Consider the following 16,110-nt stretch of genomic DNA (forward strand, 5'->3'; position numbering starts at 1 on the left):
GTGTGCATACATATTTGCGTTAAATGCAGTACATGTGCACGTGGAATCAATTTCTAAAAGTGTTNATTCTGACGAGGCGGTTTTTGATTCAACACGAATTGTTATTTACATTATTAAAAATGAATTTAAATCCCAAATTTTTATCAGTTGGCGTAAATTTGGTAGAAGTGCTTTAAGCGAAGCTGAAAGATAAAATAAAAGTAAAAAAGTAAAAAAGAAAAAAAGTATGTATACAGAATGTAAACAAACACAGGATTGCTAGGAAAAAAAGTTGAACGTGCACAAAGTTGGCTGGCGACCAACTTTGTTGTAAGCGATTAGTTGAAAGGCCGTTCGGACGAGGCGATTTTTGCTTTCAACTAAAAGTTGCCTGAAAAATCGCCGCGTGCGAAAGCCCTATAAACAAATGGTTTTTCAGGCAACTTTTAGTTGAAAGCAAAAATCGCCTCGTCCGAACGGCCTTTCAACTAATCGCTTACAACAAAGTTGGTCGCCAGCCAACTTTGTGCACGTTCAACTTTTTTTCCTAGCAATCCTGTGTTTGTTTACATTCTGTATACATACTTTTTTTCTTTTTTACTTTTTTACTTTTATTTTATCTTTCAGCTTCGCTTAAAGCACTTCTACCAAATTTACGCCAACTGATAAAAATTTGGGATTTAAATTCATTTTTAATAATGTAAATAACAATTCGTGTTGAATCAAAAACCGCCTCGTCAGAATAGGAATGGCAACTTTTTCACTTTCAACTTCTCATTCAACTTCGCATTCAACTTTTGTTGTCTGTAAAATCGCAGCGTGCGAATGCCATATAAAAGCAACATCGATAGGGGCCATCAACGATCGATGTTTAAGAAAAATGTTAAGCCATTTACGCAGCGATAGTGCTACGATGTTTTGTCCATTCCTAGTGGCGCAAGTTTAAAATTATTTTGATGACACTCAAAACTGATTAACCAGATAAATTCGCATTTATCATAAAAAAACTTACTAGCGTATATTTGCAATGTCGAAGAACGCGCGAAAACTCGAGTGGTGTTCTCCAAAATTAACAGCTAAACGGAAGTGCCTAGATAAAAAGCGAATAAATGCTGTGCTCCAAACGGAAAATTTATTCTGGCCTGAAGATGACGAAGATAGTTTTTTCACAGCTTCTAAAGTGAACTATGTAATAAATAATAAAATTAATACTCATAGCCTTGAGAAAAATGATACCAACTTACTTTGCTCTCAAATGACTATGGGTGCCCATCAGGAAATAACACTCTTTGGAACACAGCAAAATAGCTTAAAATTAAGCAACTTTAAGGAAGATACTTTTTTTTCTAAATCTGTATTGGATACTGTGATGACTGAATATGAGGAAATTGTTGAAACCAAGAATGATAGTTGTTTACCAGATAATTGCCACGACGATAAGAGCGTCCTAACTGTATCTGCAGTGGAAAAGTTAATAAGCTACAGTCCACTAGAGCTTTTTACCAGCATAAATCAAAACAGCATGACAGATAAAACACCCTTGGAAGACACAGCATTATTAAATGTGGAAAGCAGTAATAACTTTCATCAAGGCAGAGCTGATGAGAGCATATTTAATACCATTAATTTACACAGTGAGCAAAAGACTGAAAGCCAAAAGCAACTTAAGTTCGATGACACCATATTTGCGAATATTAATATAGAAGATCTGACGATAGACGAGGATAAAGAACTTTTTGTAGAAAATATTCAAGATGATGCGGGAGTTCAAAACTCTCAAAGATTCCTTGATGACGTTGCAATATTTAAAGTGCCTCATGCTCCTGCACCAATTAGCTGTAAGGCAGGACAGAAAATCAAAGTTCCCCAGCGCGACAATTTTGTTAGTGGATCGCAGTACACAGTGCACAGTCATTTATCAAATATTACATCTATTGCTAATCTTTCTCGACTGGACTGGGACTCTCAGGCATTTTCAGATAAGATAGAAAACGATTTTCCAAGCAAAGGTGCATTCTTTGGACTACCGGACAAAGTTAAACGTATGATTTTCGAATATAAGGGCATACAAAGTTTATACGGTAAGGATTAAATATCGTCCGAATTATGCCAGAAAAAAAATGTTGGGAAATCAATTTTTTTTTTTAATGAGACCACTACATTCATTTAATTAACATTTTACAATATTGTGGTATCCGTGTACGCCTGGTATTCTGAGTTTCAGTATAACATAGAACATCGAATAGTTAATCAAATCAACGCAATAACTCAAATTTGGTAAATTTGTACATTCGTGTTTCTGGCATATGGGTGACGATACTTTATTTCAGTTAAAATAGTTTTATTCATAAAACCTTATATTCCTCAGAGTGGCAGGAGGAATGCTTGAATCTGCCAGCTATTCATGAGCGCAGGAACTTAATCTATGCCCTCCCAACAAGCGGCGGAAAGACACTTGTTGCCGAAATATTAATGTTGCGCGAGGTGTTGTGCCGTGAAAAGGATGTACTTTTCATACTGCCTTATGTCTCAATAGTACAAGAAAAGGTATATGAGTATTCAAAAATTATTTTTCTTAACCAACGAAATTCAAGGTATACCTACATATCTAAAATTAATATAGGTCAGCGCTATGTCTCCATTTGCAATCGCAATGAATTTTATTGTGGACGAATATACCGCCGGGAAGGGAAAATGTCCACCAATGAAACGGAGAAAACGAAAAAGTATATTTATAGCTTCGATTGAGAAAGGTGCTGTTTTAATAGACAGCTTAATTGAGGCGCAACGTGCGGACGAAATAGGTCTGATTGTGGTCGACGAATTGCATCTGATAGGCGAAAAGGGACGAGGGGCTACATTGGAAGCTTTGCTTACAAAAATTATGTTCATAGATGGTAACTGCTTCGTCCATAGTGATCACTTTTTTATTGCACTAATTTGTTGTTATTATAGATAAATACATTTTTGAATATAATTTTTAGTAAATATTCAAATCGTCGGTATGAGTGCCACTATCGGAAACCTGGAAGAAGTTTCTAGCTTTTTAAAAGCAGATGTATATACACGCAGCTTTCGACCTGTTGAGTTGAGGGAGTTTATAAAATGTGGCAACGATATTTTGGAGATTAATACAGCAGGCAAAACACTGGATGAAGTGTTTGTTTACAGTCGTAATGTGAATTTCAATGTAGGTTAATAAATTAATTAAATATTTTATATATCTTCAATGTACATATTTATTTTAATTTCTCTTCAAACTCAGTACAGCGAATCTTTATCACGTTCCGACCCGGATCATCTAGCTGGATTGGTAGCAGAATGTGCTCCTGAGCACTGTGTGCTGGTGTTTTGTCCATCGCGGAAAAATTGTGAGAATGTTGCTTTGCTTTTGAGCCGCATTTTACCGAAGTACATTTATGTCAAGCTTATATAAAGCCAACAAATTTATAACTTATTATATTCCGTATAGAAAATTTGTGCAACATCGAAAACGTGAAAAAGAAGATTTAATGGATGCTTTGGATAAGGTATGTGGTGTGCTTGGGGACGTCTTGGCTAAAACTATACCATATGGCATAGCCTATCATCACTCGGGCCTTACCATTGATGAACGGAAGTTTATTGAGACTGCATATCGTTTTGGTGTATTAAGTGTAATTTGTTGCACATCGACTTTGGCGGCGGGTGTTAATCTTCCCGCAAAGCGTGTTATCATACGTGCACCCTATGTGGGTTCGGAATTTATGACTCTTTGTAGATATAAACAAATGGTAGGGCGTGCTGGACGTGCAGGCATGGGTGAGGCCGGTGAAAGTTTTCTAATTACAACAAGTCGAGACAATATTCGTGTTGGCGAAATGCTTTTTTCGCCTATGGATAAAGCAATAACTTCTTTAGATTACGAAGATTGCATAGGTTTACAGGTATGTAACTAAAGGAATTTGCCGAATGTTTATTACGATTAAGACTAGCTAACTTATTTCATGTTAAAAACACTAAATTATCTTTTAATTTTATTTGCAGAGTCTGGTTCTAAGTGCAATCGGTTTAGAAATTGCTAACTGCCGCACAGACTTATATCGTCTTGTAGGTTGCACTTTGCTTTCTGTACAAGCCAATCAACTAGGACTTTCGACAGAACAAATGGTTCTTAAACTTATTCGTGAAATGTTTAAACACAAAGTATTGGAATTGTGTGCTTCGGTGGCATCCAAAAAGGACATCCCAGACATACTTACAACACAAGACGTTCAAAATGTAAGCAGTCGAACATCTCATGAGCATCGCCGTCTTTTCATAAGCAAATCGACACGCTTTCAGCTTACAAATATTGGTCGTGCCGCTTTTAAGGCAGGTATTGATTATAAACACGCCTTCGCAATACACGCGGAGCTGAAACTCGCGCAAAAACAACTAATATTAACGAACTATGCACATCTACTGTATCTAGTAGTGAGTTTCAATTCGAATGCAAAAGGTGATGAGTTATTTCCAGCGGAAGCTGGTATACTTTATCGGGTATATATGTCATTAGATGATACTACGCAAGCCCTCTTCAAACTTCTCGGCTTCACCGAAGCGGTTGCAGTGAAAATGGCAAAGACGATGTCCGTTCAAGGACCACTGGAACTAAAATTGAATCGTCTCTACAAAGTGTTGGTTTTGATCGACATTTTAAATGTACTACCTTTGCATGTAGTAGCGTCAAGATATAAAGTAGAACGAGGAATGTTACAGACGCTCATAAATCAATCAACTGCAGCGGCCAGTGCAATAGTGCGGCTCTGTGAGCAATTGGATGCCTTTTGGTGTTTTAAATCACTGTTTGAGCGGATAAGTGCGAAATTGGATCGGTGTGGTACAATGGAGTTAGAACCATTACTTGATTTGCCGGCCGTAAAAATAGTATATTCAATGATGATATAATAAACAAATTGGTATCAGAAAAAATGACTGTCTTTCTTTCAGAATCGTGCCAAACAACTTTACAGTGCGGGCTTCAAGACTATTGAAGACATAGCTAAATGTAAACCAATTGATTTAGTGCGTTTGGTGGAGCATATGCCAATGAAAATTTCGAAGGAAATTATCTCGGCTGCAAAGGTAAGTTTCTGATAAAGTAGTAAAACGTGTACATATCTTTATATAGTGTACGTATGTATTAGGGATCCCGGCCTTTTTTAGGTCACGAAAATTTCGGGATTTGTAATTTGCACTGATGGGAATAATAGAAACACCTTTTCTGGACCAGTATTGGTTATATCTCTTTTTTTTTAAATTAATATTTAATAATTAATATTTTTTTTATAAAAGTTTAGCTCATTTTACATATAACACCGTGCGATAGTAAATTTTACACACAAAAACCAAATATATTCGCGAAACCATGGGCTAAATATAGTAAAATTGACGTTTTTAGTTGTTTCACTCTCACGACAGAAATTCGAAAATGCTTTAACAAATCCAGTGAAATGTGCTTAGAGAAAAAATATGGGTATCAAATTAAAGAGAAAACTCTGTAGAATTTAATCAGATTCAATATTTTGTTGCATAAGGACTGGTAAGTATTGAAAATGTCCTTTTCAAAATTTGATCCTTTAAATTTGCAATATTTGTTTTTGAAAAAAATTATATGTTAAGGCCTTATGTAAACTCGATAACGTTCTCGAGTTTCGTCCTTCTAACTTTATCAGTTTAAAAAATTACCTATTCGTCCGTGTGAATCCAAAAAATTAAATTTTTGTAAGTTCTAAAGAAAATTTCTCTTTCATTTGGTACCCATATTTTTATTCTAAATTGCATTGAATTTTTGAAATAATTTTTGGAATTAATCCACTTTAAGTAAAGAAGTAGGTTTCAAACCCATTTATTTATTATTTATTTTATGGTAGGAGAGATAGAAGCAATTTTTTGGATTTAAGTTGTTGAAAATAATGAATATCTACATCTCGGGACCTATCCTGGGATTCCGGGAACTATTCCAGGATTCCGGGATTGTGATAACGACATACCGAAAATTCCCTACCTACCCTGTTGATTCGGCTACCTAACCCCGTTTGGGTCGGCGAAGTCTCTCCCAAATCGCCGCATCGTCGCATCGTGTGATTACTAACAGCATCGTCGATTTCAGTGTTACGTGAGGAACTTCGGGTGCGCTTGAGGATTTTTATTTTGAGGAATTTTTGACGAATTTTCTATCGATATATTTGAAATAAACAAATGTTACTATGTTTTACACAGCAGAGTTGTTATAAAGAGCGAAATACACCACACAAGCGGCTTGTCAAACATTCTTCAAACCCACTTTTCCCATTTCGCCATACACCATGCAAACATGACTCGTTCAAGCAAAGAATTCGTGTCACGTAGTGCTTCTGTGGCAGAATAACCGGGCGTCTGGCTGTTATCGGCAGGCAATAAGCAGCATGAATTCTTCCGTTTACCTTCAGCAAACCATCGACGTCTATAAAAGGCGTTAGCTGATATAGAGAGCTCGACTTCGACAGGCAACCCTTGTGCTTAAGTGAGATTTTGACCAGTTTTGGTTATTTTTCTATTGTTGCTTAATGTTTATATTTTTTTTTATAAAAGTCTATCACATTACATAATCAGCGTGTTGATTTTTAATATTTTTTTTTTGTTGGCTGCGCTTGGTATTTTCGTCCATATAAAAGTAATCGGCTATAAAACATCATATCTAAAAATTTTACAAATTTTGTACGAAGATTGAAATGTGGATTTATGTGGTGCTAAACTTTTATACAGCAATTATAAACATTAAATAGACAAACGAAAAATAGCCAAAACTGTTCAAAATGTCACTTAACTTAATCAGCTAACCACAAGGGTATATTGGGCCACAGTGTTCTTCGTATATTAAATCGTCGCTCGAATAAAGAAACAGTGTAAATGCCACATACACTCTTATTCGATAATTGCACCATTGAATAGACCATTCTTTAATCTATTAGAAAAATCTTTAGTTTTCTTAAATATCTCTTTGGCTCACTAATTTATTCCCGAAAAATGAAATGGTATTTGTATGGTTTGTAATGGTTTATAAAAACTTCCAATTCGTTTTTCTCAAAACTATACTTTTCATGTTACACTATTTCATTATTCCAGCGACGAAATATTGAATATGTTTACAAATCTACATCTACATATATAAGTGTTTATCAAATGAAGTTGTGATGGCTCTACACGACAAAGTGAACACAAACAAATTTTAATATGCTTTCAAATTTCAAAAATAAACTATAATAACAATTTGACTTGAATTACCCATTGAAATGAATGATTTATACAAACTACTTTACGCAGTTTTGACCGTTACCGTTACGCGAACAAAGTTATATTACCATTGCTAGCAGGTATAAAAATAGCACACCTTACGGTTCTCTTCCTCTTAAGTTTGGTACTTTTTTATCTTGAAAATGCACTTCAAAGCAAAAAAAAGGCAGCGGCGGACTCGGTGCCACATAGGGGTTTTTTACTTCTTCAAGAGATATACTAGTCTTGTTTGCTTTAGAACGCAGCAGATTTAATGATGTGACAAAATATGTATGTATGTATCTATTAATGTTATTTTTGTGCTTTTAATTTCACAGATTATACTAATGAAGAAGTTGGACTACCTAGAGGAAGAGGCAGAAGCATTGAAAATGTGTCTGACATAGGATTATCTGTGAATAACTTTATCATTAAAAAGCATTTATGAAAAAATTGCTTTTAAATTATGAAACAATTGATGGTCTTATACATAGATATCATTATTTTTATTTATTGCTTTTTAATACATTTCGCCTTTTCATCAGCGCAATGCGTGTACATACATATATGTTAACATTAGTTTCTTATTGTTAAAATTTCACCATGTAATTTAGAAATTCTCAACATAGAATATTAATTTTAAAATAATTAGTGTACACAAGGCAATGCTTGTAATTTGTAACTCTCGGAATGTAGTATTTTAAGCTTAAAATACGTTTAAAATAGCGTTTTCCAATGTGTTATAATTGTACAAAATAATTTACAAAGTATACATTACGTAATAAGATAATCCGGAAAACAAAACTAGTCGAAATCGCTAGGAAACCATACAACTTTGAATGGATTTACTGGGTACCATAATAGTCAAGGCGAATTCATATATAATTTATAAATTCGCCTTGATAGTAATAATAAAAATAAAAATTAAAGAAACTGTATACACAAAAAATCATTTTATTTAATGACAAAATTAAAAGAATTCTGTCTTTTGTCTTTTGCTATCACGAAAATTGAGTATTTCAATATTATAAACTTTTAGCTTAACTTTCTGATATTTTAAACTAAAACTTAACATTGCACACATACTTTACTTCTTGTCCAATCTGCAAGCTCCACTTTACTTTCCTTTAATTTCTTATCTATGTTTTACTTTTTGAATAATGCCGTGAATGTAGTGTTTTCTTTAATACACAATTTCTGGAACTATCTCCTGATGTGTTCGGATGTGAAATATACATACATGCCTGTTGTTATCAAGCGGACCTGCGTGTGCTGTGTGTTTGTGTGTGTGCTGCTGGGAAGTGTGGCTGTTTTCAAATACACCTATTTACATTTTACAGAGACCTTGAATGGGAATGAAAAGTAACTTTCATATACTTCATGATTTTAATTTTGAGAACAGACATTAATTTGAATCGGATCCATGGATGAAATAAACAATGTGGGGAAATGTTCTTCAGAGCTTAGGTATTATTTGATGATGCACAAAAATTTAGAGAATGATTTGAAATGGATAATTTTTGAAAACAAAAATATATATATATTTATGTACATACATACATATCCGGGATATTGCGAATATTTGCATTCGCATTCATTATGCGAATGATTCGCATCATTTTACGCATTCGCGTTCGACATTCGCATTCGCATCAAATGGTACGAATGTTTTGCGAATGCGAATGTGTACATGACCAGGAAGTCCACTCTAATAATGCGGAAAGGGCTCTAAGTCTGTCTAAACAGGGTGCGGACAATAACCGGCATTTAGCTCCAGGCGCTAAACGGTTAAGTAGTATATCAAGCAACATTGATGGGCCTTCAACAAGTACTGCTAAAAGTCTTATAAGCAACCTGGAAATAACTTTTGATTCCTCCAGCGAAAGCAAAGGCTCGGATGTAGAATCTGGTGACATTAAAAAATGTGGAATTTAAGCTCAATTGAAGGCATATCTTAAAGAAAAAGGAGCTCATCTCGGTGAAAATCCTCTCATTTGTTCGTTTGTAATTTATAAGCAAATCATGCTGAAACCAAGTAATTAAATTGAAATGAAATAATTTATCATAAATCGAGAACCAAATGAAGAAAAAAAAGATTTATTCATTCATTTTAGCCCCCACTGTTGAGGAAATTTGAATAAATGCCTAAAGGTATGCATCCATTTGTTTTTTGAAATCAAGTACAAGGGCTTGTTCGAGATGCAATCACAACCGCAGTGTTGCATGCATTATTAAAGTATCACGTTCGGAGTGAATTTCTAGCAGCTTTTTATCAGTTCGAAAGTTGCAACAGTTTGCAAATTTTCATCAGTGCTGCAGTATTGCCGCTTTCATTATGTGACTCGAACAGGTCCCAAACCACACACTCGTATAGAAATTACGAAAGAAACGTGAACGTACTTGGTTCATGTGAAGTAATTTGATCGAAACAAAGTATTTTATGCTATAGTGTGAACACTGTTTAAAATACGACAAATTAACAGATCTGGCCCGGAAATATTTGAGCGCTCCACCCGCCAGCGTTCCAAGTAAGCGATTGTTCGGTGCAGCCGGCTTTATATCCGAGCCTCTAAGAAATCACCTCATGGGAGAAAAGGCAGCAAAACTACCTTTTTTTTTTTAAATATATAGCCTCATTGCAAGAGTCCAAGTCGTTTTTCGCAAGTCGAATCGTATCGAAAATTTAACGTCATTGCTTAAAATTTCCACTCGACTAGTGTATTAAAACGGAAAAACTTGGCTGCACTGCATAGTTTTCGATGTTTTTCGTCGTTTACTTATTTCAGCACGACAGTAGACAATGCTAATGTCGAGTCGAACAATTCAGCCTTATTTACGACTTACGCAATGAGGCTGATAATATGCCCCTTTTGAAATTTATCTATCGATGTTCTAATAATTTACCAAATATTTAAGTAATAAATACGATGACTTAAGTTGATTGTAGCCTTTGTAATGTTATTCCTAACTTTCTCATTCGCATTCCGAAACATTTAAGGAGACTGTATTGTTTCGGTTTTTCATAGGCAAGGTAATGCGCCACACAATGATAACGCTTCGCGAAATCATTTCGAGCTTTAAGAATCGCAATTTTGTAGCTTTTCATTACTGCTGGCAGTTAGGGTATGGTTATTTCTGCGATTTTTTATGTATGTATGTATGTATGTACGTAAGTGAATGGCGCAATCAGGTAACACGAAATTAGTAATGAATAAATAGTTCATGAAAGCAAGAGAACGTATTTGTAAACCTAAGAATGCTCAGAAGACATACATATGTACATATGAACACAAAAATTTATATATGTAAGTACGAATGTAGATACATATGCATTTAGTCGGGTATGAATGAATACATTTGCTATGAAAAAACGTTTGACCTTTAGTCTAACCTTTAGTATTCCAAATCATCATAGAAATGCTGGGCTATTCTCATACCGACGCCCCTGTAGTCCGTTCGACTGGAATACGGTTGTGGCGCTGCAACGACCGCGCGCCGTCGGATATCTGTTGGTGAAAAATATGAATCATCACTATTGTAGTCTTTATAAGAGCTTTGTTGTTGTTGCTGTTGTGATTGTGGTTGTTGTTGCTGTCTTGTTTGTTGTGCGAGTAAATGTTCGGTTTGATGGTGCATTTGAGATTGCAATGATTTTGATGTTTGATGTGATTCAAAATGAGTTTGGGATTGACTAAGCGAGGTTTGCGGTTTAGTTTGATAGGAATTTTGCTGATGCTTATTTTGATGTTGCTGTTGTTGGTATTGATTGTTGTTATTGTGAAAAAGTTTTGGTGACTTATTGTTATTGACAAATGTACTGACGCCCGGATCTGAAGCATATGCATTCTCGAAAGCGCTATTGTGATTTGGATGATTGCTGTGATGCGGCGTAAGCGGTTTAAGCGTCGGGTTGAGTGCGTCGTTTAATGTGACGTCATAGTCGTTTTCGTAGAGCTCGTCCAAAGTGATTTTGGGTTGTGGTTCTGGCCGAGCCTGTAACATTGGTAATGCACTTCGCGGTGGCAAGGTGGTGCGATGGATCTGTGCTGTTTGCAATTCACTTTCCCTTTCCCGGTCATAGACATTTGAGTCATGTAGATATGAATGAACTGATGTGGGGGCTGAACCGCTGCCAGAATCACGCAATATCGGTGCACCATGCTCGAGGAGGCGCACACCTGATATTGTGGATCCCATGTCGAGGGGAGTGCTGTCCGTTGTGTGTGTGCTGAGTGGTTTAAGAGCCACACCAACCGGTTGTAGGCCACGTGGTAGATAGGGACTGCCACCGCGAGAAGGCAAGAATGGTCGCTTGACAACACGTACCGTTGCTGTGCGTCCTGAATGTGCGTGGACAGAGCCCCTGCTTAGTGCGGCGGGTACCGATGGTTCTTCCCCCACTTCCTCTGGCTCTACATCTTCCTCATCCTCGTGTGGACCGGCCGTTGTTGATGTCGTCGTAGTTGAGGATTGCCGCGAACGGGTGTTGATTTTTGCCCTAGGGCGATTGGCGTTAGGGCGACTCAGTGGTTGGGGTTCAGGTTCTTGTTCATATACATCTTCTTCTATTGGGCGACGCGGCTTCTTGGTTCCCTTACGAGCTGCCACTTTTGGCCGCAGCCTATGAACCGGACGCAGTGGTCGCTCTTCGTAGTCATCATCCACAAAGTCTACATCGTCAGTACCGCGGCCAACGGGGGGACCAAAAGAGCCACGGTTGCGAGTGGTGAAAGGTCGTCGACGGCTGCTAGTGTGACTATCCACAGGCTCATCAGATATCCCACTGCTACTATCATAATCATCCTCTTCTGCGATTGCCACATGCTTCTTCTCAGTTGTTGGGCGACGAATGGTTGTTCGTGAAGGTTTCTTGATTAAAGGCGTGTCATTTTGATTACGCCTTCTCGAGCTAGGTACTTCTTCTTCGTCATCAAACTTACTTTCGACAACACGCCTTCGTGGGTGGGCGCGTTGTGAATGCATATCATCGTAGGCCTCATCTTCATAGTAATCGGCATCAACCGCATGCGTAATTTCAGGCCTGGTTGTGGTGCCTGTTTTCTGTACAGGATACTGGAACTTCTTCTTCTCGTTAAGTGGAACAGGGCGTGCAATTCGTGGGGGTGCACGTGGACGTGCGTAAACGGAGCCACTACCGGCCTTGGGCGTTATAAATTCCTCTAATGGCTTGGGCGTAGTCTTAACTTTAGGAGGCGCTTCTTCCTCAGCAGCCTCCTCTTGATCTGGTGCATGCACTTGGGGTTTTTCGTATTCATCTATTTCATCAACACCGGATGGGGATGGTCGTTTTTCATTAATGCGACGTCTTCCAGTAAGACGACGTGGAGGTGAATCTGAAGCTTCGATTGAATCTGAAGACGGAGTAATACGCGCTTTGTCTTTTCGACCCGACTGGGCGCGATCATCGTTGAAACTGCGACGCTCATCACCACCTAAACGTCCAGCAGTCGGAGTAGTTTTACGACTTCCACTCTTGCGCCGGTCAGCCGGTTTGTGCCGTGTATTAGGTCGGTCATATTTGCGCCGATCAGAATCATACTCATCTTCTAGTTCCTCATCATCACGGAAACGATCACGGGGATTGTGACGCCTATTAAAGAATAAGGATAAACGGTTTTCTATACACCATGCAACAGATGTCATCCAGCTTAGTTGTGTTATAACTTAATTTACCTTGGCTTATCGTCGCTGTAGTCTTCTTCATACTCAGGTGCTGGTTTTCGTTGCCGTGGTCTGGGTTTGCGACGACGATTCAAGCGCTCTTCATAGTAATCATCTTCATAAGCAGCTACTGTTTCTTCCTCATCATCATAGTAATAATCATCTATCGGCCGACGATTTATCGGACGCCGCAATGGTCTCAACGGTCTTACCAGCCGTCTGCGTGGAGTTGGTGGTGGTTCTGTAGTGGTTGTAGACGTCGTTGTTGTTGTCGTAGCCATATAAAGATCATCATTTCTGAAAAACTCGGCCGAATTAATCATATAAAATGAGTTTGTAAAGTTTTTAAATACCTGTTCCAATAATTTTTTGAACCCTCGCAATCGACATCGGAAACGAAGTGACAAATAAAAGTTCGCTGATCGAATGCCGTAAAATTGGCACAGAGGAAATCGTGTCGGATGCCATAGACACAGTGATGATATACCTACAATGTTTGTAGATAGTTTAATAACAGTACAATCAAACCTAGGTTGGAACTAAATATCTACATATATAGTACATTTACGCCGCCGTGCCCTGCCGCCGTACCGTTATTTGTCATTTACGCGGCGGCGTTCAGCGTTCGACGTCTAAGGAATTATGTACAAAATTCCATATATATATATATATACCTATGTACGTACATTGAAATATATCTCTTGAAGGAACTACTATAAATAACGTTATAAAACAAAAAAATACTTCTTTAAATTAGTTTTTAACCGACTTCCAAAAAAGGAGGAGGTTATCAGTTCATCGGAATATTATTTTTTTTTTGTTTTTTTTTATGTATGTTACCGCATAACTTTGGACCACGTCAACCGATTTCGATAACTCTTTTTGCATCGGAAAGGTGGTGTCTCAGAGGTGGCTCCATACTAATCTGGTTAAGATCCGATCAGTGGATCATGAGATATATATATATATATTTTTTTTTATATGGGAGTTGAAGTCGGTTTTTTTTTGCTAAAAATTACTTGTTTTTCAACTAATTTGCGCAACTTAAAAAGGAAATATAGGAAACACGTTTTTCGATCAGAGCTGCTGCCATTTCGAAAAAAGGGTTGCCTAAATCAGCGAGAAGGAAGGTTGTAAGCATGTACCGAAACAAAAAGATTATTCAGTCAAAAATTGGTGGGTAGGCACTGTGGCCAATGGCAATAAACTCCGGACGAGTTTTCCGGAGGATGCATCAAGCTTTGCTGAGCATGATTGCAGGTGCCACCAACTTATTACTTTAATACGTTCTGTTTATTTGACACTTGCTAAGTGCATATGCCAAACATTGCTTTATTGACTATTACTCTCCACTTTCTTTGTTTTTATGTGTCGAAATTCTATACCGAATAAAATATACACCTACTTTTACATTCTGAAATCAAAAAATATTTAGAGGTCGCTGAAAGCGCTCAAAATTTTTCAAAAAACACATTTCGTAGAAATGGTAGAGAATTTTTGAAAATCAATATTTTTCGATCGGAAAACTGATTTTCTTCAGGAGATTCCCAGTAATAATACCCAATTATTTATTTAACCATTTTTTCATAGGTCCGTCAAAACCCCCAGAAAATGCAATTGGGGTATAAATCTTTAGTATAAAAAATGGCTAAATAAACAATTGGGTATTGTTATTGGAAGTCTCCTCAAGAGACCCAGAGTTTTCCAATCGAAAAATATAGATTTTCAAGAACTCCATACCGTTTCTACGAAAAGTGGTTTTTCCCCATATAAATTACATGGAAAACTTTGAGCTAGGAATGTTAATCCCGGCATCCCGGCCTTCATTAGGTCCCAAAAATCCCGGGATTCTTGGCTTGTAATACCGGGATTTTCTGGATTTGTAATTTGCACTGATGGTAATAATAGAAACTCCTTTTCTGTGTAGCTCATTATACATATAACACTGTGCGGTAGTAAATTTTACACAAACAAAACAATATACACACATATTCGCCAAACCATGGGCCAAATATAGTAAAATTGCTTTTTTAGTTTTTCACTCTGACGTCAGTAATCCAAAAATCTAGTGAAATGTGCTTAGAAAAGAAGTATGGGTATCAAACTAAAGAGGAAATTTTGTAGAATTTCATCAGATTCAAGTTTTTGGTTCATAAGGACAAGTAAGTATTGAAAATGTCCTTTTAAAATTGTATTCTTGAAATTTCGAATTATTTGATTTTGAAAAAATTATATGTTAAGGACTTATACAAACTGGATAACATCCTCGAATTTTGTCCCTCTAACTTTATCAGCTTAAAAAATTACCTATTCGTCCTTATGAATCCAAAAAATTTCAATTTTTCAAATTCTAAAGAAATTTGTTCTTTCATTTGGTACTCATATTATTCTACATTGCATTGAATTTTTGAAATAATTTTTGGAATTAATCATAACTTTGAAATAAAAAAGATCCTTTAAACAAAATCCTGACGTCAGAGAGAAAAAATAAAAACGCCACTTTAAATAAAAAAGTACGTTCCAAACCCATTTACATATTTATTATTTATTTTATGGTAGGAGAGATAGAAGCAATTTTTTCGAGTTAAGTTGTTGAATCATCACGGATCACGGGATTGTGATAACCACATCTCGAAAATCCTGGGATCGTAAAAAGCGGAAAAATGAACATCCCTACATTGAGTACTTTGAGCGACCTCTAAAAATTTTTTGATTAAAAAAAGGGATATATTTTTTTGATATAGAACAATACAAGGGGGTGAGAGCATTAAAATTCCGACTTTACTTATTTTGGATCACTCTAATATACAAACATACAAGTTTTCCCTAAAATATACCAAAATGGATAAAATGCAGCTAGCTGCTAGTCTTGTTCGAATTGAGTAAGGTGATTGTTTAAATGCAAAATGGATCACTTTAAGCGTACATTTTTAGTTTTATTATTTAATTTTTTTGGAACAAGGAGATAATTCATATGTAAAAAAAAAAACAAATCGAGAACAATGTACCAACGGCAAATAAATTAGCAAATGACCACCTGTGATACCTATGGAAGTGATCAGCAATTTTGATGCTAGTAAGTTTTTGCAAATTTTGCGTTCTCATCATTCTGTGGTTATTTTTTCTATGAGAACGAAAGCTGCTAAATTCTAGTAATTTTTGCAGCTAGATAAA

At 36.5% G+C, this 16,110-nt stretch overlaps 2 protein-coding genes across 10 annotated transcripts in view; one reads left to right on the plus strand and one right to left on the minus strand.

Moving 5' to 3' along the window:
- The first annotated feature begins 701 nt into the window (after positions 1-701).
- On the plus strand, positions 702-8,537 carry mus301 (mutagen-sensitive 301). Its single transcript, XM_017610374.1, has 9 exons — positions 702-2,060; positions 2,348-2,526; positions 2,603-2,876; positions 2,964-3,169; positions 3,245-3,390; positions 3,452-3,905; positions 4,006-4,887; positions 4,951-5,085; positions 7,593-8,537. The coding sequence occupies exons 1-9, from the start codon at positions 1,007-1,009 to the stop codon at positions 7,659-7,661; spliced, it is 3,399 nt and encodes a 1,132-aa protein (XP_017465863.1). The 5' UTR covers positions 702-1,006; the 3' UTR covers positions 7,662-8,537.
- The window catches only part of LOC108358867 (uncharacterized), a 54,715-nt gene continuing 46,343 nt past the window's right edge, over positions 7,739-16,110 (minus strand). For 6 of the 9 annotated variants that reach the window (XM_017610380.1, XM_017610377.1, XM_017610382.1 and 3 more), the window contains 4 exons: positions 13,290-13,423; positions 12,949-13,233; positions 10,646-12,865; positions 7,739-8,598 (listed from right to left, as the gene is read on the minus strand). In XM_017610380.1, coding sequence (XP_017465869.1) covers positions 10,648-12,865; positions 12,949-13,233; positions 13,290-13,423 — 2,637 coding nt within the window. In that variant the 3' untranslated portion in view covers positions 7,739-8,598; positions 10,646-10,647. Of the gene's footprint in view, positions 8,599-10,207; positions 12,866-12,948; positions 13,234-13,289; positions 13,424-16,110 lie in introns of those variants that run through there. The other 3 variants (XM_017610383.1, XM_017610384.1, XM_017610376.1) reach the window with 3 other exon arrangements.

This window comes from Rhagoletis zephyria, unplaced genomic scaffold (assembly GCF_001687245.7).
Source record: "Rhagoletis zephyria isolate East Lansing unplaced genomic scaffold, Rhagoletis_zephyria_1.1 Rzeph_scaffold_00306, whole genome shotgun sequence".
Lineage (NCBI taxonomy): Eukaryota > Metazoa > Arthropoda > Insecta > Diptera > Tephritidae > Rhagoletis > Rhagoletis zephyria.